This window comes from Solanum lycopersicum, chromosome 9 (genome assembly GCF_036512215.1).
Source record: "Solanum lycopersicum chromosome 9, SLM_r2.1".
In the NCBI taxonomy this organism is placed as follows: domain Eukaryota; kingdom Viridiplantae; phylum Streptophyta; class Magnoliopsida; order Solanales; family Solanaceae; genus Solanum; species Solanum lycopersicum.
Genome location: NC_090808.1, coordinates 65,300,020 through 65,326,721, shown reverse-complemented (window position 1 = coordinate 65,326,721; position 26,702 = coordinate 65,300,020). Strand labels below are relative to the sequence as shown.

At 31.2% G+C, this 26,702-nt stretch overlaps 3 protein-coding genes across 6 annotated transcripts; 2 read left to right on the top strand and 1 right to left on the bottom strand.

Annotated features, from left to right (window-relative positions):
* Positions 1–6,529: 6,529 nt before the first annotated feature.
* LOC101244709 (preprotein translocase subunit SECE1) lies at positions 6,530–7,346 on the top strand. The gene has a single exon (XM_004247515.5). The coding sequence runs from the start codon at positions 6,772–6,774 to the stop codon at positions 7,312–7,314; it is 543 nt and encodes a 180-aa protein (XP_004247563.1). The 5' UTR covers positions 6,530–6,771; the 3' UTR covers positions 7,315–7,346.
* Positions 7,347–8,196: 850 nt separating this feature from the next.
* LOC101244415 (cysteine synthase) lies at positions 8,197–13,230 on the bottom strand. The gene is given in 11 exon segments (NM_001321342.1): positions 8,197–8,534; positions 9,508–9,588; positions 9,777–9,836; positions 9,973–10,052; positions 11,252–11,303; positions 11,422–11,559; positions 11,633–11,896; positions 12,086–12,143; positions 12,299–12,408; positions 12,513–12,569; positions 13,190–13,230. Coding segments are annotated over 10 exon segments (978 nt in total). The 5' UTR covers positions 12,555–12,569; positions 13,190–13,230; the 3' UTR covers positions 8,197–8,441.
* Positions 13,231–20,134: 6,904 nt separating this feature from the next.
* Positions 20,135–25,569, top strand: LOC101243931 (histone-lysine N-methyltransferase, H3 lysine-9 specific SUVH1). 4 transcript variants are annotated; one of them, XR_011211789.1, is made up of 5 exons: positions 20,135–20,270; positions 20,492–22,643; positions 23,862–24,189; positions 24,292–24,461; positions 24,741–25,569. XR_011211789.1 is itself a non-coding variant. In XM_004247512.5 (2 exons), the coding sequence occupies exon 2, from the start codon at positions 20,568–20,570 to the stop codon at positions 22,581–22,583; it is 2,016 nt and encodes a 671-aa protein (XP_004247560.2). In that variant the 5' UTR covers positions 20,135–20,270; positions 20,492–20,567; the 3' UTR covers positions 22,584–22,818. The 4 variants fall into 4 exon arrangements, 1 of the variants encoding a protein (XP_004247560.2); XR_011211788.1 differs by lacking the exon at positions 24,741–25,569 and having other exon boundaries at positions 24,292–24,623; XR_011211790.1 differs by lacking the exons at positions 20,135–20,270; positions 24,741–25,569 and having other exon boundaries at positions 20,277–22,643; positions 23,862–23,887; positions 24,048–24,189; positions 24,292–24,623.
* The last annotated feature ends 1,133 nt before the right edge of the window (positions 25,570–26,702 follow it).

Sequence of the window (26,702 nt, the reverse complement as noted above, 5' to 3'; positions counted from 1 at the left end):
AAATAAATAGACCAAAATAACAGAAAGTAGCACTAGACTCTTGAAATAGACCAAAAAATAACCTAAACTATGAAAATTGTACTTTCTTAATGTAAATTCCTATTAATTATTTCTATTTTTCACATTTTTTTGTAAAATCTAACAACCAGAGTTTGATAAATATCTGACTGTGTTATCAAAATGCTCAATTTAAATAAATAAATATAAAGAACTAAAACTGTGTAAGTGATATTTAAATGACCATTTTAAATCTATTATATATACCCAAAATAAGGGACCATATATTTTTTGTCATTTCTCTTTTTCTGACTATGTTTTTTTTTTTTTAATAATCATCTTCAAAGCCTACTATATGATTAAAAATGTGTTCATTTTCTTAAAAAAAATGTATTTTCAATTGTAAAGAGAAATAAATAAAAGAAAATTAAGGAGGTGGAGTACTGGAAAAATAGATTTATCTATAAAAAGTATGTTGATAAATTAGCCAAATAAGTCAACAAGAAGCAGACAAACTCTAACAAACAATTTTATTACTGTTATCATATAGTAGTATCATGGTTTAAATAATTATAAGGTGCCAAAAGTATAAATAAATAAGGTGACAATAAATTTAAAAAAAAAGGTGCGTGATTTTGGGCATGAAATGAGTATTGCAGCATTAGAGAAAGAATCACACAACTTTCTATAATATATATGGTATTCTAATTAAGTCTAGCTAGGGCTAATTAATTAATTAAAGTCTAATCATCTTGAAAAATTAATTAATTATTCATTTTAGTTCTGCATGTTATTATATAGACAAATATTTTGCTGAAATAAGTAAGTAAATAGTTGATGTGTTTGAACCAATAGAAGGCTTACAATGTATGCTAATAAATGTGATTTAATAAATAGGTATTTTCCTTGTTTTAATAAGAGAAAGAGTGATGGATGTAAGACACTATAATTTATAGAAAGATCCAATAGAATGCTAACTAGTAATCATCTAGACACATTAACTCGTTTTTATTATAATAATTGAACATTTTAATTTATAAAATAACTCTCTAGATATGTTTTTAAAATTTATATGTCATGTTAGCATTGAGTGTTTGCGAGACGAAATAAGAACGAATTAGAGTGTTTAATAGTTAATTGACCAAGTTGATGTGTTATGTGGTGCAATACTCTCAAAATTGAAGAGTTTACTTGTCAGCTGAAGCTAAATTTGAGTGTTTGTTTATATATATTTATGTCAAAATTTAAGTATATGACATTAAACATATGTTAATTATACCTTCTCATTAAAGATGAATGAAAATTCTTTTCGAAACGTATTTAGAAAAAAGTGTCATATTAACATTTGATAAAACTTAAGGTTCTTTAATTTCACTCTGTGCTAACTATATATATAGATGTACTCTCAGCGTCGAATTAAATATTATGCCATAATATATATAAAGAAAATAATTTTCACATATAGTAAACATAAAATTATATTCATATTGATATGTTATATATATATATCATACTAACAATAAATTGCTTGTGGATAATGACTAAATAATATGATGATTTAAAATTTTATCATAGCATATTTTAAAAATAGTTTTTTTTGCCCTTTGACCTTAGGTAATCATTTTAGCCAGATCATTTCTATTACATAATAAAATAAAATATTATCATAGAGGTTTCTATATTACCTATTAATTATTTAAATCTTTTTTACACCATCAATATAAGAACTTAAACTCTTAATTAAGAAGTTGAACTAGTTAGATTATGATGTATGAGTTTGGTTACGTGAGAAAAGAAGGGTATCCAAGGAGGATTAGTAACTATCCCTATCAGTAGTGAAAATTAATTAATATAAATGAGTTTTAGGTAAGTGACACCATATAACTATTTTCGAACAATTTTATTAAATTAGGCATATTAAACTTGCATTATTTATAAATATTTTGTGGGATTTAAAATGACAATTAGTTCTTAGGGTTTTTTTTCTCGATTTGTTTTGAAAGGTGAAATGTCACTTCGTGTGATCTAGAGAAGGTAGAGTATTTGTACACTTTACCATTAATTCGTGAAGACCGAGAGTCTATTTTCAAAAGACTTTCAGCTCAAAACATTAACACAAGAAGAAAACAACGAAGAAAGCATAGCAATAAATAATATAAAGGGATAATGTACAAGTATCCCCTTAACATATGTTCGAAATTCTAGAGAAACACTTATATTATACTAAGGTCCTATTACTCCCTGAACTTATTTTTTATAAATAATTTTTTACCCCTTTTCGGTGTACGTGACACTATCTTGTGGGCCCAGCATGTGTTGATATTTTCTTTCAAACTAGTGTCATATAGGCCAAAAAGGGTAAAAAAATATTTATAAAATAAGTTCAGAGGGTAATAGGACCAGTGGCGGAGCCACATATAGTAAAGGGGTGTCGACCGACACCACTTCGTCGGAAAATTACATTGTGTAGCTAGAATAAAAATTATTTTTTATATATATTTATTATATATTGACACTCCTTGACTTATACACGATTTCATTTCTTAATATTTTGACACTCCTTGTATAAAATTCTAGCTCCGCCACTAAATAGGACCTTAGTATAGTATAAGTGTGAATATGAGATTTTAATTTTTTCTAAAAAAAATAATGTAAAGTCTACCAAAAAAAATTAATAATAACAATAACAAAATAAAGTGATAAACGAAATATAATAAAGCTACAAACAAAAATTATAAGAGTAAGACTACTTCTACGCAATAACTTTCGCAAGGCACGAGCGATGAGTTAAAAGTGGACAAATTTTACTAAGAGCTATTTGTTGACTGTTAAAAAATAACCAAATTAAATAATAAGAGCCTTATAAAACCAAATTTATAAATAGACAAAACTATCAAAATTGGATTAAGATTAAGACAAAATGCATAGATTGGGAACATAACAATATTGACAAGTTGGCCCGATTATGTAGACAGTATCAAGGAATCATGATTTTGTCATTGACCCAATTCTTTATAACCTATCATAATATAAAATAATCCTTTAAAGTTAACAATAAAATTTTATTTTCTTAGGAAGAGAAACCCCAAAAAGAGAGATGATAATCACTAAAGGAGATTTCATTTCTATTGTAAAATATAAGTTGAGAATTGAGAATATAATTAAGAGTGTAAATAGTTAGACAGAGATAGTCACACATTTTAAAGTATTTTCTGTTAGTATTTATATTTATTATTGCTAAAGAAATGTTTTTATTAAAGTGAAGCTTTATTAGTTATAATAATTAATTAGATGCAATGTACCAAAATCTCAAGGAAAATGACACTTTATTTTGAGTGTTTTTATTTCTGACTTCTGGAAGTTATAGGGGAAATAAAGTGTGTTTAATTAATTAATACCATCCTTTTCAATCACCTAATTACACGTGAAAATTACATATTACAACATCAAAGTGTCCAACGTAAGCTTTATTAGTTATAATATTAAAATTATGAATTCATCTCTCTACTATTTAGATATTTATGTATATTAAGTATGGAGTAAACCATCAAAATATATACATCAAATGAGATACATATCTTCACATAAAAATTTAAAATCTTTTGGTGATTTATATGCATTGTTTTATTAGGGAGACAGATAAGACATTCCTGGATAACGAAATTTAAGTATTTATTATAAGTAGAGTTTGAGGAATTGCATTTTTTAATATTTATTGTCAATTCTTTTATTTTGTTTCTATTGTGTACGTATCAGTCGAGATTCATATCGGGTCATTTACACTTTTGTCTACGTAATAGATTAATCGTTAATTTTTTTCTTCGAAATAAATGTTTTTACACATGATTTATGTTTTTGATTGTATCAAAATATTTCACAAGTTATGTGTCTCGCTCTTAAAGTACTTATGCTTCGTTAGACATAAGTTCATTTTTTCTAAAGGACATTTTGCACAAATTATATGCGCTTTTAGGAATGAAAATAATTTTTTTTCACATAAATCTATGTTGTTAATTATATCAAAATATTTCACAAAGTTATGTGTCTCGCTCTTAAAATACTTATACTTCGTTAGACATAAGTTCGATTTTTCTAAAGGACATTTGCACAAACGATATGCACTTTTAAGAATAAAAATAATTTTTTTTACACATAAATTTATGTTATCAATTGTATCAAAATATTTCACAAAGTTATGTGTCGCTCTTAATGTACTTAAGCTTCACGAGACAAGTTCGATTTCTCCAAAGGACATTTGCACAAATGATATGCACTTTTTTGGAGTGATTTTTAATATTTACCCCAAAAAATCATCGTATGACCAAAAATATCCTTGATATTGGAAATAAAAAACAATCACGAGGCAAACAAAATTCGAAAACACTTTTACAAACTTATGTTGATAGAGGCTAAGTTACGTTCTCAAAACTTTTGTCTTGCGGATGAAAAGTTAAACACCTTCATCTTGCGATGAGGTAAAAGCTTTAAAACACATTTTTATATTGAATAATGTAAAAGTTAAAGACCATCAATGATTTTATGATTTAAAATACTCTAATCATAATTTTTATTAAATAAGAAATATAGATAGAGAGTAAAAATCACTAATTCGAAAGACGAAAATAAATGACCATCCTAAAGAAAAACGTCATGCAATTTTTTTTTTAAAGAAAATATAAAAATTAAAGATTAAACTATTTAAAGCGGTAAATTAAATGATTCATGTCAATCAGAAATACTATTTAGGTATCTCCATTTTTTCCAATAATACTGAGTTTCAGATTTGACATCAAATAATTGGATTGGAAAGTGGCCATGAAATGCAAATTATAGAAGATTATTTATTTACATATTGAGGAGTCATTTCAATCAATTCAAGCTCTATTTTTATCTTTTTCACAGATGCCTTTCGAATATTTTTACAGTGAATATACACATTTATATAATACAAGTTTAAGTTTAAAAAAAAAAAAAAAGGAGTTCTAAATTTGAATATTTATAACAGAAAGGTGGATGTGATATATTATCAAATTTGTTTGTAGCCTGCAGGCAGCAGAAGTACTGTATCCCTCCATTATTATTATTTTGGAAAAATTATGTCACACATTTTAGGCTCTATATTTACTCAAAATAGTGATAATTTAAAAGATTAACTCATAAAATTATAATCAACTCAATATGTTCAACTTTGAGTTGATTATGAATTCACTCATTTATTAGCTTAGCTTATTTTAGTCCAAGTTGTTTGATAATTATTTTGGAACGGTAGTGAAAGAGGTGGATTTTCCTTGAGCGAGAGAAATATGTGTGTATATATATTGATAATCGTGCTGTCTGAGTATGTGCACCTCAATTAATTTTACTGAATATATGTTACCTCTCATCAGCAACAAATATCAGGTTACTCTACTTATCAAAATTACGACAGATGAAAAGAAATCATCTCGTGTTTTGTCTCAGTCGAAATTTAAATTTAAGACCAGCTTATTTTCATCTACTTCGTTTACAACTAGATCATACTCTTTTTAACCGTACGTGAGAGTTATATATAGACTTAGATCCAACTTTGATGTAATATTGTGAATATCTCTCCAATATAATATATATTTTCTTTGACTATAACAATTAGCATTGAAAGAACCAAGCACTCGTGACAAAAAAATACTGTAGGCCAAGTCAATATATGATCTATTAGGTTTAGTTGAAGTCGTCTAGTCACAAGAAATTTTTCTCACAAATTAAAATGATATCCTTGAAGACTTCATCTGTGATTGGATTACACAAAAGAGATTTTTAAAATGGTATTTGATTCTCTAATATATATTTTTAGATTACTGAGCAAATAAAAGAAGTGTTTGAAAAAGGAAAATAAAATTAGAGGCAAATATCATTTGGGTATCTAGTTCACAAAACATGTATACAGTGTGTATATATAGTATAGTTTATACCAAATATACATAAATATATAGCTAGATTGTATTGATAATAAGGTATACTTCGACCATGCTGATAAACTAGATGGCTGAAGAGTTCCCCTACAATTTGTTGATATTATTAGTTTTCAAACTCAACCCAAGGCCCACATAGCTATAATCATTTGGAGAAGATTTGTCATTTGTGTACAAGCCCAAGTCTATAGATATATCCTTCAAAATGGAGGATGACAAGGGAAAAAAAGGAGCAAGCTAAAATATTTCGATGGGATGAATACGATTTGTTTATCTTTAATTAGATATCTAAAGTTTAAACTTTGAAATGAAAGCAAAAAAATTCTTACAAAATAATGCTTTTTCATCTTTTAATGTCTAACATATTTTTCTTTTCACTTGGCTAGTTGATGTACTTTCACTTAATTTATACATGTAAACTCAAAAAACTTGAACCTCTCAAGCTATAGAATAAGTCAGTCAATAAATAACATAAAGTTACTCAATTTATAATAAATTATAACAAATACTCACTATTGGATGTAGTTTTTTTATGTTAGAAATCAGAATACAAACTCTCTATCAAGAAAGATAAAAGATTTCGTCGATCAATTGATATATTAAGATTTTTCTCCCTCATTTTTTCTTATTCGCGATCAAAAACAGGTGTAATTTAAAATTTGCAAGAAAATAAAGTGAGACCCAAGATCCTACTTGTCCACTTTTAAAAAAGTGTCACAAATAGTGTAAGTTGTATAACACACAAAATAAAACATTTTCATTACTCATCCTTTACGAATTTTTTTCTCAACATTCACTAATTAGCAAAACTCAAAGCTCTGCAACAATGGCGCATACACTTTCCTTCTCACAATCCCCATTTCCACTTCCTTCTTCCTCTTCGAAATTCCTCCGCCACAGCACCACCACTTTCTCAATCAAACCCACACCCATTTTGCCCCATCTCAAAACACCCAAAATTTTCACTTCAGTTTCCAAAAAACCCAATTCCTTCACTACCCGAAGAGCCGCTCAAGAATCGAACTCAAACAACTCCTCATCGGAAACCGAGCAAAACCCACTACCGGAAACTGAAACAGAAGCCGGAGATCAAGGCGCCGGCGGGGATGAGGTGTTGTCGGATGTGGGGTCGGAGATAAAGAAGCTGATGAAGGATAGAGAACAGAAAGAGCCGGATTTTTGGAGTGGTGTGGCGGAGGAGATAAGGGAAATTGAATGGCCAGCTTTTGGTAAGGTGTTGAGTACTACTGGGGTTGTAATTGGGGTCATTGCTGGGTCCAGTGTCGTTTTGCTAACTGTTAATGCCGTTTTGGCTGAACTTTCCGATCGAGTTTTCGCCGGAAAAGGTGTACAAGATTTCTTTGGTTAATTATGAAGATAAGGGTTCTTTCAATTTATTTATTTTTCAGTGTTTTTTTCCTTTTTTTTTATAAATAATTTTAAACAATTTTTCCCTTTTGTTGTTACAAATTTGGATTGAGAATACTGGAATATATGAAAAGCTGAAAAAACTGGAGTTTTTAGGCCTATGATAAGGAATAATTAATTTCAAAATTAATTTTAAAATCCGCTTTCACATTTAATTGGGATAAAATTCGATGATTAGTTATCTTGAAATCATAGTATTTTTTTTTTTATCCACGTTAAGGGTGGAATAATAATTGCATGGTAATTAATTTTAAAATAATTAATTACGGTATAACTTATTCAAGCATGATAATTTTGTTAGCAAAACCATAATATAATGCTAACTCCATTTCCCAACTTAAATAAGTAATAACATGCCTCTTTAAAGTAAAATATTAGTAGTTAATCGAGCGTTTTATCTTATTTTCATGGGATAAATTTGATGGTAATTTGAGGCATGTGTTTGACTATTTCCATTCATTCATATCAATATAGTAGCGTTATTCTCATAGTTTCTTGTTCTACAATTTATATTACTATTATACTTCGGTTATCAAATTAATAACCTTTAATATAATTTTTCTTGGTTATTCCTATTATATTATTTACTATGCAGACCTTACTTTTACTTTGAGGAGCGCAGACGCTCCTGATAGACCCTCTGCTTGTTGTTGATGCAAAACCATGTAGAAACTAAGTTGTTCGAAATCTCTTAAAATGATACCGGACCCGTGTCGGATCCTTCAAAGTTACACTATTTTTGAAGAATCCAACACGCATCAGTGGACATTTTGGAAGAGTCCGAGCAACGTAGCGTAAAAATATGGAACAAGAAGCAAAAACCTTCATGAACAAGAAGCAACAGCTCTATAAATTTCAAATGTTGTAGAAACAGTAGAATTACAAAAGCACTAAAAGATACTTGAACGGTTTTTTTTTACTTTAAAGAACATAGCCAATAAAGGAAAGAGATGGCCTTATTTTCTAGCAGTTTCAGCAAAATAGAAAGGGGAAGGTTTAGACAAGAACATTCTGCTTCATCAGAAGCCCTATTCGCGACTATGATGTAGTAATCGAAGGACAAAAAGTTCAAGGCTCCACAGTCATGTTCTCTGCTTCTCGTCTGACAGTTTCGAAGAGCACAGAGGAAAGATATCGCTCCCCGAAGCTTGGGAAAACAACCTGCATACCAGTTTAAGTTAGCTACAAGGTAAAAGCAAAACAAAGCTCACTGAGGTTGAGAATGTTATTCCATCATGCAAATTACTAAGATTGGTGAAAACATTCTCTGTGTTGAGACAATACATCAACTCGATACATGTATAGTTAAAGCAAGGAATGATTATTATGTGACCAAAACGTTCAAACTAAACATGCAACTAAAACAATAAAACACTAATGGCAGGAAGCACAAGATGGATCGATACATTGAACAAGTTCCAAAATTAGGGTGTTTAGCTTAACAAGATGAAAATCGATGTCACAGAATCAAAATGAGGAGTGAGGTAACGGTTGTCTTAGGTACATAAATATAACTACTCATTTTTTGTACGCTCATTTTAGAAGTAGGCGGACAACAATAGAGGAGTTATTCAGCAGTAGCAGTAGGCACAAAAATCTTGAGCTTTATAGCACAATGACAATTGAATTATTGCATCTTTCAGGTCCCAAGCACTGCCAGTGAAATAACTTACCCCAACTACTGTCAAATTTCGGACCTTCCATACTTGCATATCAAGCGTTAAAACCCCCACAACCCAAAAAAACAACAGATGTAGCTGAGGAACAGAAGAAACACAGAAAACTGAATAGAGGTGAATTGTTTTCACCATATTGGCTCATCTAATGTTAATAATGCAGAAAACAAGAGCTTCTTTTTGACAAATATGCAGAAAACAAGATATTTTGGGAAGACAAATTTTAAATGAAGCACTTCCTACCTATACAAAATGAACACGATCAAAAACATTTAGCTATATCAATCACTTAGATGCCTACAAATAACTAAATTCCACGAGTCTATTAAGATACTGGTGCATCGTTTATTTTTTGTTTTGGTACCATACGATATTTCAATTTTTCAGATAACATAGTTCATCAGCTTTGTCTGATCATGATTTATATAGCATCTCATAAAAAGTGATAAGATACTTACAACAATGAGCTTCCCAGCATTTTCAGGACGCTTAGCAACTTTAATTGCCGCAGCAGCAGCAGCACCAGATGATATTCCCACCTGTTAAATGCATATTTTCATGATCCAAACATGTAGGAAACTAGGAGCGTGCAAAACTGGAGCATTACTATAACGATGTTAATAGTTCTTGCACACAGATTTTCTCTTTATTTTTCTAGTGGGAGTCCCTTTTTTTGGGGGGAACCACAGGGGTGAAGGGGGAGCACAGTTAGAACAGTCAAACTTACTAGCAATCCTTCCTTCAATGCCAGAAGCTTAGCCATTTCTATGGATTCATCACTTGAAACCTGATTTTATCATAACAAATAAATACTTTCACATGCCTACACTCAAGATCAATAAGATAGAACAAAAACCGAGATTCACTTTTTCACATTGTAGTTCAAAAACTTAGTAAAAAGGTTTCTGGAGTAAATATCTTACCTGAACTACATCGTCAATAAGGTTAACTTCCAAAACACCAGGAACGAAACCAGCACCAATCCCCTGAATCTTATGTGGACCTAATGCATCAAAGGCAAATTGTACGACTAACTGAATATATAACAATGACGTCTTTAAATTGTTTACAGAGCAGAACTTTCAACATGGTCATAATAACTTCTTTGTTACAGTTCATATATTGCTCATGCTCTAAAACTGTTGAGTAAATGTTAAAACAGCAGATTAACATTTCTTTGTAGATAGGCTTTTACTGTTTTGCATGCTAAAATATTACTCCAGTAAAACAACAGAGAGACTCAAATATTGTTATAATAGATTGTTTAAAAAACAAGCAAAGGAATTGTTTATCTTTTTACCTTTTTTGCTTATTGAAACTAACTCAATTATACTTTAGAGAATCCCATTTTTGGTATGCTGTTGCCAGTAATCTTTATTTCAACTTACGTTTAACTGTTTAGTTAAAGGGTAAAAAGGAAGTCCTCAAACATTTACCATATAGGACTTTTTTCTGTTGGTTTTGCAATAGGCATCGTAAGGGTTAATAGCTTCCTAGGACTAGGAAAAGGTTATGGTTCAAACTAGTAGATGGACTGTGGACGAGACTTGATTTTTGACCTCCATTACACATAATGCTGTCGCAGCTTCCAGAAAACTATTAACAAATAAAAGCTGATTCTGTGCCAATATACCATGTAAGCAAAGTGACTACTAGGAACACCAATATCAACCAATACATGCATGAAATTCCTATCCATTACTTGATAGATCACGGGAATTCCGCCTTCCAGATGCTGCCTACTCCTCTGAATTAATTTTACAATTCCCACCTACTCATTTACTTTGAGATATCATTTAAAAGTCGAAATTTCAGCTAGACCAGCTTTTAGGTTTTACGTGAAATTTAGCATTATTACACAAATAGATACTGTTATAATACTAAATGACCTTAGGTTCTACAAGAAGAATAATGATAATACTGGAGCCCTTCAGTAGCACATGTGCTGTTGCTCATTCAGCGCAATTAGGTACACCACCATAACTTCCGGTGGCTTTATGCCACTTCACAACAATGTTAGCTAGATATGGCTCAAGGTGTTGAAACCAGAAATAATGTAAAGTCAGACTCAATAACTGATAAAAAAAAGACGGAGATCCGTTATTTATAAGATTCTCCCTCCCACAAACTTAGTTCTCTACAATATGCACAAAGTAGAAAAAGGGAAAAACCATAATGGTTGAGAAAGAAGAAAAAGCTCACCAGGCTTTCCACCAGAAAGGATAGCACTTTCAACTGGTTCCACGCCATACAGCTATAGTCCATGGAAAAAAGGAAAAAAATTAGCATATAGAAAGAAGTCAATTACTAATCAAAACCAAATCAAATGTTTTGTACTACAAGTCATTAGCCCAATTCTTAAAGAAATTTACCTTGATGTTGGGGTTCTGCTCTCTCAAATACTTGCCTGAACCTGTTATTGTGCCTCCTGTTCCAATTCCAGAGACTAGTGCATCCACTTTCCCGTTTGAGCCTTTCCAGATCTCAGGACCAGTGGTTTCATAGTGTATCTATATTATGGTTGTATTTGAGTTAGCTATTTCTGCATCAGAGAAAGTAAACTTGGCTTGGGAAGAAGAGTACCTTTGGGTTAGCAGGGTTTTCAAATTGCTGAAGAATATAGGAGTTAGGTGTTTTGCCCCTTATCTCTTCGGCCTTCGAAATTGCACCTTTCATCCCTTTTGCTGGGTCAGTAAGCACCAACTCAGCACCGAAAGCACGCAGAATAATTCTTCTCTCAAGACTCATTGAAGAAGGCATCGTAATGATGAGTTTGTAGCCTTTAGCAGCAGCCATGAATGCCAATCCTACACCGGTGTTTCCACTTGTAGGTTCGATGAGGACACTCTTCACAAAGAAAGAAAATACTATGTCAGATTCGATTTGCTAAACAAGTTAGTGATCAAATCTCTAATATAAGTGGCTTCATTCCTCCTTGGTGACAATCATCACATCTACCAAATTGTAGAACCACTTGATCCCACAAACCAAGAAACAAGCATTGCAAAGTTATTTCAGGAAGTAAGAGTAACTAACCTCGCCAGGTTTGATTAAGCCCTTCTCCTCAGCATCTGTAATCATACTATAACCAATCCTGAGAGTAGTAATAACAACGGATAAGCAAAACACAGTCATCCTTGATAAATACATAGCTCTACATCATTCAAGGAGACAAGTGATTCTTGTGAAACATGAAATGTAACACATAATTCTTATGAAGGAATATCCACGAGAAAAATGAAGTTTTACCTATCCTTAACACTAGAGCATGGCTCCATGCTTTCCAGCTTGGCAGCAACACGTGCAACACACCCATCCACAACATTATTCAGGTATACCAAAGGAGTGTTACCTATCAACTGTGGGTCAAAACCGCAAATTAATACAATCTACGCAGTATACAAAATTCAGAAGAAAAGCAGTACCCCGAAAGGAACCAGGATACAACAGGTAGTCAACTTACTTCAGTTACATCCTTGGCAATTCCAGTCTTTTCCCCCGCCATATTATCAGGTTGATTCTGCGATGATTTATAGCAAAACTAAGTGAAACCTTATACAATCAAAACAAATTTCATCAAATCAGCTACTCATTTAACTATTTGAGAACCCTCTAAATCTATTCCACTCGACACCGGTGATTCCGTTCCTTACAAAATATAAAAAGAAACTGAAATGAACATCAATTTCTTCTTAATTCTTTTCCTTTTCCAACTTCCACCAATTACAACTATTTGCCAGCTAAATTAGGGGGAAAACACCCAAAAGCTCAAAACTTTGCATACAAACAAATTCAAAGAAGAACATGAGCATCTTTAATCTTATCCCTAATAATTAAAGATCCCATTTTTATTCAATCACCACCAAGAATCCATCATCCCCAGTTCATACAATCTCAAAAAACAAAACCCCATTTCTCGGAATCACTTTTTATCCCATAATTTTTTTTTAAAAAAAATCGAAATTTCCCATCTCACTCACTCCCTAATACCTTTACAAGTAAAACCCACGAATCTAGAGCAAAAATCTAATCAGACTGAAGAAAAAACAAAACAGCAATCTTGTCAAATGAACAGAGAACCAATTTTCCATAAAAGGCAATCAAGAGCAAAAAAAATATTAAGGGGCAGAGAAAAATTACCTAGGATTTGACAAAGACAAGAAATGAAATCTACTGTGCCTGTGTTGAGGAGAGTACTGAATAGCTTTATATAAGGATAGCCACCTTGATTTGTTTCATTTTTTACATTCAATAATTTACTAAATTTTGTCATTGTTTGACTTACCTTATCGTGCAGATTTGGGCATCTAACTTTTTTAGTTCTTGTTTCAAACTTTTTTGTTGCCTTTTTGTTATTTTTAAACTTTTTAGGGGTCTGTTTTCAAAGTCAAATAAAAATTTGAAGTTAAAAGAATATTTCATGAACCCGTATCTTAATAAATACTAATATTTTAAGAGATACATTATTTTTGAGGATATATCAATAAATAAAAAATATATGTGTATAATCGTGGCACAACAAGTTCATATTTATAATGTGTTTGACTAAAGTGTTAGATTAAATTGATTTATAGGTAATTTTTAATTTTTTTACGTATTTGATAAGTAAAGTATTTATAAGTTAAAATCAAGATTTCTTTAGCTTATAGTAAACAATTTGTTTGATCAAATATTATATAATATTTTTATAATTCACATCATTTTTTTTCAAAATAAAATTCATAATGTTTGCTTCATTCTATATTTATTATTGCTCGTTTTGTTTATACATATAGTTTAAATTTATAATTTTTAATTAAATAAAATGAAAATGTTTGAGTTATTCTAACAAAATAACAACTTAATAACACTTTTTATATCAAATACATTGATTATTTATTAGTAACTATTTCTAACACTTCGACTCATGTGTTCACTTCTAAAAGTAATTTCAACATTTTATTTTAAAAACAAATATTAATTCATTAGTGCCAGCATTTATTCACGTAAACATTGTATATAATTTGAAAGATATTTATAGATGAAGTTAAAAAAATCATATTTAGATTGTGACGTGTCCTTTCTGATTTATCTCAATCTAATGTGACCACTTTTAAAAAGATTTTTCTTTAAAAGTTAATCAAATTTTATCATAAAACTCAAATATTATATTAAAAAAACACCTAGATAATAATATATTTTTTCTGGAATTGTATATGTTTAATTATAATATACATTCAATGAGACAACTTCAGTAGTTAAAATACCATAATTAAAATTCAAAATCATAATAACATTAATTTTCTTTTTGTTCCGTATTTGATATTCGTATTATTTACGTATTACAAATTTCATTTTTTAGGATTTCACTCACATAATCAGCTTGAATCCTGAATCTCTTATGAAAAATGAAGAGATCTCGACTATTTCATCACAATAGTAACATTAATTTTAATTAAACAAGTTCTATTATTAAATTTTGTAAAAGAAAAAACATAAATTATTGAATGAATTTTTTTAATAAAAGACATGAAATTATTGGATAACTTCTATATTTTATAATAAATATATAGGATCGGCCGGTTATGAATTATTATTGCACTATATATATATATATAAACAATTATTCATCATTTCTTGGTAATAATTAGTTTATTACTACTATTCATTATTACTTTTATAATATAAAGTTTCTGTCTAATTGGCCCTTGAAGGTTTTGAAAGGTCAAATCAAATTACCACTATTTACTTTAAGTGTTGGTCTATATATGGTGAACGAGCAAGACCGGCATAGAACAAGTCAACTAATAAAACATTAAAAAACATCAAATTTCTTTGGAAATTCTAGTCCTTTGAATTCTCATCCTAATATACTATATTTCATTCGTTTTAATTTATATGATATATTTTTTATATTTATTTTTAATAAATCATGTTTTTATAATTAGTATGAACTTAAATATACATATTTCTTTCTTATAAAATTTAAAACTCTTTATTTTTATTTTAAAAAAAAACTTTATATTTTATGTCATATAAATTAAGTCGGATGCAATAATGTCTAAGGTGTTTTTGTGTTGATGATTTGGAAGGTCTTAAAAAAGGCAAGAATATGAAACAAAAGAAAGAACAAGTCCATTAATTAACTAGCAATCATTTGAAGGAAAAAAAATCACTAGCCCTGTTCTTTTTATATTGCAATATGAGTAAAAACATTGAATTCATTTGACATCATAAAATAGGTTTTTGCGTAGATTGAACTTCCATATTCCCAAGTTTTTTTTTAATTCTAAAAAAAGTAATGTATTACTTTCGAGACTTTATGAAATAAACTCGATTCTAATACAAACACTATTGTATATAATTATTGTTGAATATAAGTTACTATTGGAATACATGCAAAAAGTAATAATATATTAACTAAGGAGAGATTAACACAAAAGAAGATAACCAGAAAGGGATAAGATACAAGAACAGAGAAAAGAGATGAGAGAATTAGAAAACCAAAGCTTCAACATAATAATTTGCATAATCACTCTTCTAACTCCTAGTCCTTTTTCACGAAGAGTGAATAGACTTGCATCCCTAATAAAACTCTCTAATAGCCCATATGTCCTTACGGGATCAGTTTGGTTCATGACACTTTATAAACACCAACCTTTAAATATATACTTTATGTGTTTTTTTATTTACGATGATGGTAGTCATAGTATCTCATTTGCGCTCATATATTTCATTGAGTAGATACATCTTTGTACATGTGTATACTATATTTATTTGAATGGTTTTATCGAAGTTATATTGTTTAAGAATGACAAAAGTTTTATATTGATGCTTAATAAGACGGGTGAATTCCTTATAAGGCTTGTACAATTCTTCATCTTTTAAGCTAGCTTTTTGGTGTAAGTTTAGCTCAAAACCTAATTTCACATGATATCAGAGTAGAACTCTTCTCACCCGATGTTGGACCTCCGAAATAAAAAATTGTTCACACACCAAATGCTAAAAAAACTAGGAATAAGATGGGTGTTGAAGAATAATAAAAGTTCACATTGGTGGTTAATGAGATGAATGTACTCTTTATAACCCGCTTTTCCCTTTAAACTAACTTTTGGGATTGAATTAGACCAAATGATATATCTTTTACCTATCGATAGATGAAAAGAATCACTAAAAACTTCATTTTTATTGAAATTTGATTTCTCATTTTCCATTAACTTCTTTTAAGTCCATTGTTCATCAAACCACATTCTAGATTCAAAAAAGAAATTCATAAATTGTCTTAACATTCTATCCCACAAGTATACCTCATACAATGATAAAGCTAACTAATCAACAACGTGATAGAATTGTAAATACTTCATCCCGAGTTTTTTGAGTTTGAATCTTCTAAGTAGGGAATCGTCTTTGCCTTTATTAGGAAGCACTTTACCCCCCCCCCCCTTCAATATAAAACTTTTTGGTGTGAATCCAAATTTAATAAAGCTCAAATATAAATATCGAATCTCGAGAAAAGAATAAACCTTACTACCCCATAGATATGCAAACCCAAAAACCTGACCAACCAACCTACCTACCTTAACTTTAAGCCCAATAACAAAATTCGTTCAGAACTAGGAGCCCAATCCATCACTATTTGGTTCCTGCTTTGAGAGTCCACAGGAGAATAATTTTGGGGCAAATGTAGATAAACGTATAAAATATGTATTAACTATACATAATTATAATTTAAAAGAATTACTATTCGTAATTATAATTTGGATTTATAGCAATCTTCTCACTATTCCTCTCCTCTCTCTCTTTCTACAATACACGTACAACGATAGCAGTCAATGATACAAATACAAAATGGTAGCACAAATATACATGGTAACACATAAATACAATATACAAGGCAATAGATAAATATAATTAAATACAACTTGTTATGAATTACAACAATAATACAAGTATCAATCAGATATACAAATTGATTGTATCTCTCTCAGATCTCGCTTATATTTCTCCTCCTCTCATATTGTCGCTCACTTCTCTCCTTCTAATAGTAGCTATGAATCGTAATTAGAGAAACATTAGCTAAGGAGTTTAATTATATTATTCAGTGTTAGTTATTTTTAAAATTTCCTCAATAACTTTTAATTTTTTCATGAAGTTGAGTTTAGAAAACACTTTGATCGTAAAATTGTTAAGTTCAACTTAAAGTTAGAGTGAGTTATTGCATATGAGCAGGGATTTTACCGTGTATGCACCCAAAAGATAGCAAGACAGATTTCCTTGTCATAAAAAAAAACAAAAAAAAATTAAAGTTGAATTTCAAAAACTTAGGAAAGAAATCACTTCAAATTACTCACAAAAAAGTAAACAACAACTTCTATTTTTATTTATGGTCAAAACACAACTAGGAGAAATTTGGCCATAATTCATCGTGAAATTTGAAAAAAAATTAAACTTTTAAAAATAATACTTATAAATTGGTCAAATAAAATGAAAAAGAAGATCCAAAGAATGGTAAAATAATTTTCAGGGTTATATGGATCCTATCAATTGATGTACTTAACCTTACTCCCTTGTTTCTATTTAGGAAAAAGAGTTAAAAATATAATTTAACTTTGTTTTATTGGTTGATTATGCCATTATCATTAAAATAGAGTTATATTTACCCCTTATCGTTAGAATGGAGTTATATTTACTCCTATCGTCACTAATTTCATCATTTATGCCCCTCAATTGAATGAAAACCCTCAAATCAATTAAAATTTACCACCACCCTATCCGAATGTACAACCCATTTTTGTTCATCTTCATCTTTAAACTTGTGTGTTCAATTTCAAAAACAATAAAATCATTTGATACATCCCAACAATATCGAAAACAATGTAATAATAACTACGAATCCAAAAACACAAGAACATAGCAATGATTAAATATAGGTAATCAAAGCATTACTTTCTAGTTAGATCTTAAAAATTGTCGGAATTACTGTAGCTTGGAGCTCTAATTCATCGTTGTTGATTTCCTCCAGTCTATCGGAGTTAGAATTTTGTGGAGTTGGATGGACACTATTCGCGATGTGAGTCTAAAGAAAGTCGAAAGAGTGGGTTTTAGTTGTTTCAGATTGCGTTTTGTTTATTGGTTGTTGATTGGTAGTGGCTCGTCAGAGATAGAGATGAGGAGAAGAGAGGATTGCGGTGGCTTGGAAGTCTGAACGTCGGGGGTGGTTGTTGTTTGGATGATGAAAGAGGAAGGATGTTTGGTTGAAGACCCTCTAATTTATACCATTTTATCTCTGTCATCTTCTCTACTTGTGGACAACTATACTGCTGGTGGAAGAGAAAAATTCCGGCTAAGATTATAGTGGCGCAGGTGGTGGCTATTTATTATAGTGGCGCAGGTGGTGGCTATTTTCTTATAGCAAAACAATTTGTATGCTTTGAATTACTCACTGACTAATCTTAAGATGAAATTGTAACTAGAGTCGGAGAGTTTGGAATGAGATTGGATGAAAATGAAAGAAAATACTTCAATGTAAAGAATAACGATGATAATAAAGAAGAGATGATTAAACTAAGAAAGTGGATATAAAAAGAGAAAAACAAGTTTTTTGAAAAAAAAAAAAGGGGCGGATTAAATTGAGTTTGATTGATTTTGGGTTTTCCATCCATTTGAGGGGCACAAATGGTGAAATTAGTGACGGCAGGGGGGAAAATAACTCCATTTTAACGGTAAGAACATAGTCAACCAATAAAACAAAGTTGAGGGGTATTTTTAACCATTTTTTCTTCTATTCACGGTCCATTTTCAACTTGACATATCTAATAAAAATAATAATTAACATAGAAAGTTTATTATTTTATTTTATTAATTAATAAAATTTCAAAATCAATTTACTCATTAAAGAAATTCTATCTGTTTCGAAAATTAACTTTCTAAATAGATTGAAAGTATAGCAGGTAAAAACATATTGTCTTTTCTTATAAAAAATAACAAGTAAAAGATCAAAATTAGCCAAATAAAAGAGACATCATAAGTATTTTAAACATGCTTGTACAAACTTTAATACACAATGTATGACACTCACATGCTTGCACTAACTTTTATTTTCTATAAACTTTTCACTTTTTATTTTTCAAAAGTCTATGTGATCCTACTCCTACAACTCACTTGACAAAGTATACCTTGTTGTTGGGAAGTGTCTAATGTCCTTTTCATTTATTATCTCACATTCCAACTCTATGTAATCTAATAACTCACTTTCATGCCCCAACCCCCAACCCTCCTCCCTCTCATACATAAATGCTAAATGATCAAAATAATTGATTAGAAAACTTTTAAATGTATAATATTTTTTTATTTCAAAATATTTTTTTAATTAAAAAATAAAAGATAAAAATATTTAAAAAGTAAAATAATTAGATAAAATATTATTTTGGTCAAAAGGATTTTTATCAAGTAAAAAGTCAAATTTATTTTTTAGAAGGGCATGTAAAATGAAAAAGGAGAGAATATTTATATTTAATTGTTTATGGTTTAAGTGTGTTGATTATAAATATTTATCCTTAGCAATTGAATTTATGTATAATACTCCCTTCGTTTATTTTTGTTTATTATGTTTTTTTTTTAAAAATTAATTTGATTAATTTTTAATGTTAAATTAGATTATATTAATTTGATATTTAAAACAAAATTTTAAATATTTTAAAAGTATGCCAAGAATACTATACATTGCAATTTTTACATATTAATATGATAAAAATAATATCATGATTAAAATTTTTATAATTTAACTTTAAAAATAAAAAATATAACAATTAATAATAAACGAAGATATCAAGACATAAATATTTTAGCTCCTTCAAAGAATGTCACATTTTTATTGTTTGGAATCAATTTAATTTTTAACTTTTTTGTTTTTGTCACTAGTAGGTAGGTACACAAATCAATGAATATTTTAGGCCACTGTTTTAAAAATTTCTTTCAAACTATTTTATGCCAAGTTAAATAATCAATAATGCTACATAAATTAAAATAAAACAATTAAGATACTATATTATAAAAATATTAAAAAATCATTTATGATGGACAAAAGTGCTAATAAAAAGTATTTTTTGTTTTTCAAATTTCTTCCCCTCTAATATATACTTTTTTTCTAAGCCCTAAAATGCCCTATACAGTATTTTTCACCCCAAATGCTAATTTTCATTTCTGTCTTTTTTTGACTTTCTAAATCTCACACTACTCTCAGGTATTTCTCAGTTTCTTCAATTTCTTATGCATCTATTTTTTCCAGTGAAATTCAATTTTTTTTAGCTGAAATACTATATAATTTGAATCTTATACTTCATTTATAAGGATCAGCTGCTTTAATTATGTGTTTTTGCATGCGAATTCATCAAGTATTTATGCTGATTCTTTTATTTGTTTTACTGAGTTTTGAGTTTTAACTTTGAAATTGTTGATTGGTAGGTCAATGATTGAAAAGGGGATTTCATAAGCAATTTGAAGTTGATTGATTTTGTTTGGTTGTTGAATTTGATTAATAATGGAACAAGGTTTTGGTTCTGATCCAAGTGGGTCTACCATTGATAAAACTAGGGTTTTAGATGTGAAGCCTTTGAGATGTCTTTCCCCTGTATTTCCATCTGCAAGTGAAATGTCATCTATTACAACTCCACAACCCTCACCTTTTGTGTGTATTACTCCCACTGGTCCGTTTCCGAGTGGGGTTACTCCAATTTTTCCTTTCTTGTCTCCGGATGAGCCGGTAAGGATGGGAGAAAGTAGTCAACAAACGCCAAATCAGGTGCCGAATCAGGGGACTTTTGGTTTTGGGCAACCTATATCTCCAATTCCTGTTAATTCATTTGGAAATCAAACTGCAAATGGAAGTAGTGGACATGTTAATAATGTAGGAGACTCCGGTAGTGGAAAGAAAAAGGGAGGACCGAAAAAGCCTCGAAAAGTTCCTCCGGAGAATGTTGTGGAAGTGGATGTTGAACCTTTGTTAAATCAATTGCTGATGTCTTTTAAACTTGTTGACTTGGATCAGGCTAAGAAAGCTGATGGTGACAAGGAGGTAGTGAGGAGGATACTACTAGTTTTTGACTTGTTCAGAAGAAGGATGACTCAAATTGATGAACCGAGGTATGGTGCAGGTTCTGGTAGAAGGCCAGACTTAAAAGCTTCTAAGATGATGATGTTAAAGGGAATGCGTACAAACCAAACAAAGAGGATTGGAAATGTACCTGGGATTGAAGTTGGTGACATTTTCTTCTTCAGGATGGAACTATGCGTAGTGGGCTTACATGCACCAACAATGTCTGGGATTGATTATATGAGTCTCAAACTAACGAAGGATGAAGAACCTCTTGCAGTCAGCATAGTGTCTGCTGGAGGATATGACGATGATGGAGGTGATGGAGACCTGTTAATTTACACTGGCCAAGGTGGAGTCCAGAGGAAGGACGGGCAAATGTTTGATCAGAAACTTGAAAAGGGAAATCTTGCTTTGGAAAAGAGTGTGCATCGTGCCAATGATGTAAGAGTGATTAGGGGTGTTAAGGATGTTGCAAATCCAACTGGGAAGATCTATATTTTTGACGGACTTTATAAGATTCAGGGATCATGGGAAGAGAAAAACAAGACGGGCTGCAATGTTTTCAAGTACAAACTTCTGAGAGTACCTGGGCAGCCTGAAGCATTTAAAGTGTGGAAGTCAATTCAACAATGGAGGGATGGTGTGGTATCACGTGTTGGAGTCATCTTACCAGACCTGACATCTGGTGCTGAGAGTCAGGCAGTTTGTCTTGTAAATGATGTGGATGATGAGAAAGGACCTGCCTATTTCACATATATTCCTAGTCTGAAGTACTCAAAACCTTTCTTAACGCCTAGACCCTCTCTGGGTTGTCAGTGCATCGGTGGCTGCCAACCAGATGATACCAATTGCCCTTGCATTCAGAGGAATCAAGGCCTTTTGCCTTATAATTCACTTGGGGTTCTCATGACTTACAAAAACTTGATACATGAGTGTGGTTCAGCTTGTTCGTGCCCTGCTAATTGCCGAAATCGTATGTCTCAAGGAGGTCCTAAAGTTCGTATGGAGGTCTTTAAAACAAAAAATAAAGGTTGGGGACTTAGGTCTTGGGATCCTATAAGAGGAGGCTGTTTTATTTGTGAATATGCTGGAGAGGTCAGGGACATTGGTTATGACAGGGATGACAATTATATTTTTGATGCAACCCGTATATATGAGCCACTAGAAGCCGTGCATGATTATAATGATGAGTCTCGGAAAGTCCCTTTTCCCCTTGTAATAAGTTCCAAAAATGGTGGAAATATTGCTCGATTTATGAATCATAGTTGTTCACCTAATGTATACTGGCAGCTTGTTGTTCGAGAAAGTAACAATGAAGCATATTATCATATCGCTTTTTTTGCCATTAGACATATTCCTCCCCTACAAGAGTTGACCTTTGATTATGGTATGGACAAAGCAGATCATAGGAGAAAGAAGTGCTTATGTGGCTCGTTCAAATGTAGAGGTTACTTTTACTAGTGTTCAAGTTGCCATGACGCAAAGGGAGTTAGTTGCTTAGGCACAAATCTACTGGATCAGGTTATGTTTCCTTTGTTCAAAAGTATAAAATTCTCATTGTAACAAATCATTTTTCCTTTTCAAGGCATAATTAGTTATTATCAAGTGAACTTTGTTATTTAAAGTAATGATAATGTACTTTATGTAAGTTGGTGAATATTTGAAGTTATGTAAAGATTTTAAATAATTTGTTGAATACTTTGCAGTAGTTACCATAATGATTTAGGTTGTCAAAGTATCTTGCCAGTTTTATAGTTTTTGACCTCAAAATCAAGCTTGTCGCACAAAATTGTTCAAATGTGATTTATATTCTTGGATGCACGAGTGGATAGCCTTACAATAGTTGTTAAAGTGTGGTTTTAGTTGGATTTCTGGCTTAAATTTTAATTGTTAGATGAATTTGAGTTTTGAAACTTGGATGAAATATGTGTGGATATTAATTTGTCATGTGCGAGTTTCCCTGCATGTGGAAGGCAGGAAAAGATGAGACATGATTTCTGTACACTGGCTGCCGAGAGGGTGTCCTATAGAAGCAGCAGGCAAGGCCACAAAAACCCTTTGTTGACAAGTCTGGTCTTATCACAATTTTAACTACTATCACTTGTAGTAGTAGACACCACAGTGACTTCGCTTTGGGGTGGTTCTCCATGGACAAGGTTACCTTGTATCATTTTTCTGTCTTAATCACGTGTTCCACTTTCTTTTAGTAGCCTCTAGTCTTAAGTAGAGGACCCTTTAATTGACGATGTGTTCTGTTGTCAGCAAGTGGTGTCCCACAATGCCCCTTCCCTAAATATCTTGGGTAAAAAGTTGTGGAATTTACCGTTTCACAGAATATCCTTGACCTGGTCAATTCTTGATAAATTTTATGTTTTCAAAGGGAGGTGAGAAACTGATGATATATAGTTCCCTTAGCTATTTTGCTAAGATTACTGGGAGATATTAATTTATCATACTTGGTGTTCTTAGGATGAAACATCTTCAGTGCAATCCTTAACGTATCAGTTCAAGTTTTTAATAATGAAGACAAGACATGTGGGAGAGATGGCATGATTTACGAAGTTAGTAATTCTGTTAGTTTCTGTTTGCATCCGTTTATCACTGATTCTGGACGTTTTAAATTTTGTGTTTTTGCAAAAGTAATTTCCTTCCTCCCTTCTGCATGATTGTTTTTTTCTGAAGGTTTCCTATTCCTGTACATCAGCTAATGATCTTAACAAGTTTCTTTCCTACTTTCAGGGAACTTGATATTTTAAAGCCAAAAGGTAAGTATACTCTAGCCGGGTTAGAAATATAGTCTCTATGGTTCTAGAGGTGTGTTGAGAGATAGATCACAATTCACGGGGAATGAAGTTTGTCCTTCATAGCATTCCTGTTCCTATTCTTGCATGAACTCTGCATAATTTACGGGTTGTTTCATGCCAGAACTCTTTAACCTTCTTCTTCTTCACGGGAGTCACGCCCCAATCAGATAATAAACAGTCTACCACAGATTTTGGCATTCCTTTTTATTCGGGGAGGCAAGAATATATTCCAGTTCTCTTGCTACTTCACAATGAAGTAATAGGTATTTTTTCGATTCTTCAGCAACTTCACTCACAAAAGACATTTGTTAAGCTATGCTGTTCCTCCACCTTATCCAAACAATTTTTTTTTAATAAAAAAACAGCCTTGTTAGATGGACGTCACAGATTCAAATCAAGATGTGGACTCATTTTTGAGGCGAGTCATTAGAGTTGAGCTGATCGAATCAAGCTGATGCTAAGATAATACAAGTACCACGGATCCTTCTGTACAAAAAAAAAAAGGAGGATTTTCAGCAATGATAGACCTAATCTTGTGAGGATTCAATTCTAACATACTATCTCCATCCTGTAAATTATACCAAAAGCCATGAACATCGGAATTTAAGCTGCTGTAACCTAGTTGTCTTTCCTTCAAAACATCTGACATTTCTCAACTGTGGATGGTTATCTTGATTTTGAACCAAATTACAGAAAAGAACCCGCATTTGACCCATTACTGGACACTGCAAAAAAAAAAAAAAAGACTGGTCCACTCCATCTCACTATTATGCATGAATCACCTGTTGCATATCATAACTCCTCTTTTCTGTAGGTTATTGTGTGTGAGGATGCATGACGAGCCAACAACCACATAAAACAGTTAAACTTCGTATGGTGTTTTAGACTTCCATAGTTGTTTCCATGACTAGCTGATAGAGCATGTCGTCTGCAAAGAGAAGATTGAGTTCTCAACCCCATTACTCCTTCACGTGCCTGGCCAGAAGTCTTTGAACCTTCCTAAATACAGATTTACAAAACATTGAACGTAGGCCCATTCATTTCAATCTGTTGGGGCTTATTATCATGATAACCTCATTTATTTGTTGTTTTCATGTTCGATCATCATCCCAGTTTACGTATTTTACTTAATCCTATGGTTTTAAAAAGTACAATTTTAGTGGTGTAGTCACAGATATCGAAGCAAGGGAGGCATGGTCCATATAAACATGGGGAGAGGGAGAGTCTTTTCAATATGCTTTTGTTAACTCGCATTATACACAGTTTTAGCTTAGTATCTGTGTGTGTAATGTAGTTTATTAGTTTCTCGGATTAGCTTTAGCTGTATGGAGCTTATTGCAGTGAGTAAATTAAAGCCTTGGAAGCTACTACTACTTCATTGTTTGGTTACCTAAGCTATAGCTCTTGCCTCGTTTGTCCTGTGTGACTATCAACATGAAACTCTTAAAGATTTTTTGTTGTTGCTGGAGAAGTTTATAACTAAGTGCTGAACTGGTTGAACCACAGATTGTTGTGTTCCATCATTCATGACAGATGAAAATGGTAGGTCATTGTGTGGCTAATCGAAGCCATCTTAAATATCTCAATATATGTAGTTCCGTTTCTCATGACTGATACTTATACTTGCTTAATTTTTCGGATTAGTTTATACTGTCGTTTATACATCTCTGTTTTGGCATTAACAGTGGTCACTTAATCACCACCACACCATGCTCTCTGAAGTAAAAAAGCTTTAAATGTTCTTCAGATTTTGTCTTTCTACTGTAAAAGTTCAATCCCAGTAGCTTATAACTTAAAGTATAGCACTTTGAATGGCTTTGCAGCTGACTTCTTATTTTGTAATGCCTGAAGAAAAGTAGCATGATTGTATTTTATGGCTTAATATATGGTCAGTCCTTTAAATTTGTCAAAAATATTTCACTTAGACACTCAAATTAAGTCATGTTTCAATTCTAACATTTTAACTCCTAATAAAGTGTTTCAATCGTTAACTTCCGATTGAAATTTTATCTTTTTAACTTTTTTGTCTGTTATTGTTTTTATTACTTTAATTTTATGCATTTGCTTTAATTGTGTTTACAATTGAAAAGAAATCCCTCTAGGACAATAGACTTGGCCTAAAAAACTATTACAGAATTAAATTTGTTAGTCATAAATTTGTTTTCTTTGGAACCAAACGATTTCGTAAGTGTGCCTACTTGGGACGGAACTCACAAATAAGAAGATTATGCAACTTTGGACCTATCATTCTCTTTTACTTTATTTTTTTTTACGTTTAAGTTGATTTGTTAGAAGAAAAAAAAAGCAGAACAATAGATATTTATTTTAAATTTTTTTTTTTTGAATTTTTGTAACTGATAAAGATTTTAGTGAATCCTTCATCTTTAGTATTTTTCGCTTCCCTCAATTTCTCCTTTTTGTTTTTAACATTAATTCTCTCAATTAAAACAAATAAAAAATAAATAAATGAGATACAATAAACTAAAACTTTGACATTTTTACCAAATAATGAAAGTATTAACAATGGGTCCTATGAAATGTCAAAATATTGACATTTTGAAAAAATTTTTCATTTTAAAATCTAATTGGGTCTGCTGGAATAAAAAAAACATGTAATTGGGTCTTGGCCCAATTTTGTGCCAAAGTAAGTTGTGTATACATAGTTGTATACTGATGTATACTGGACGTAGCCCCGAAGCGCGCATACCCCCCTATTTAGACGATTTTCGTGTGCTATAGCAAATCATTTTTAGGGTGATCCGGATTTCGACGTCAA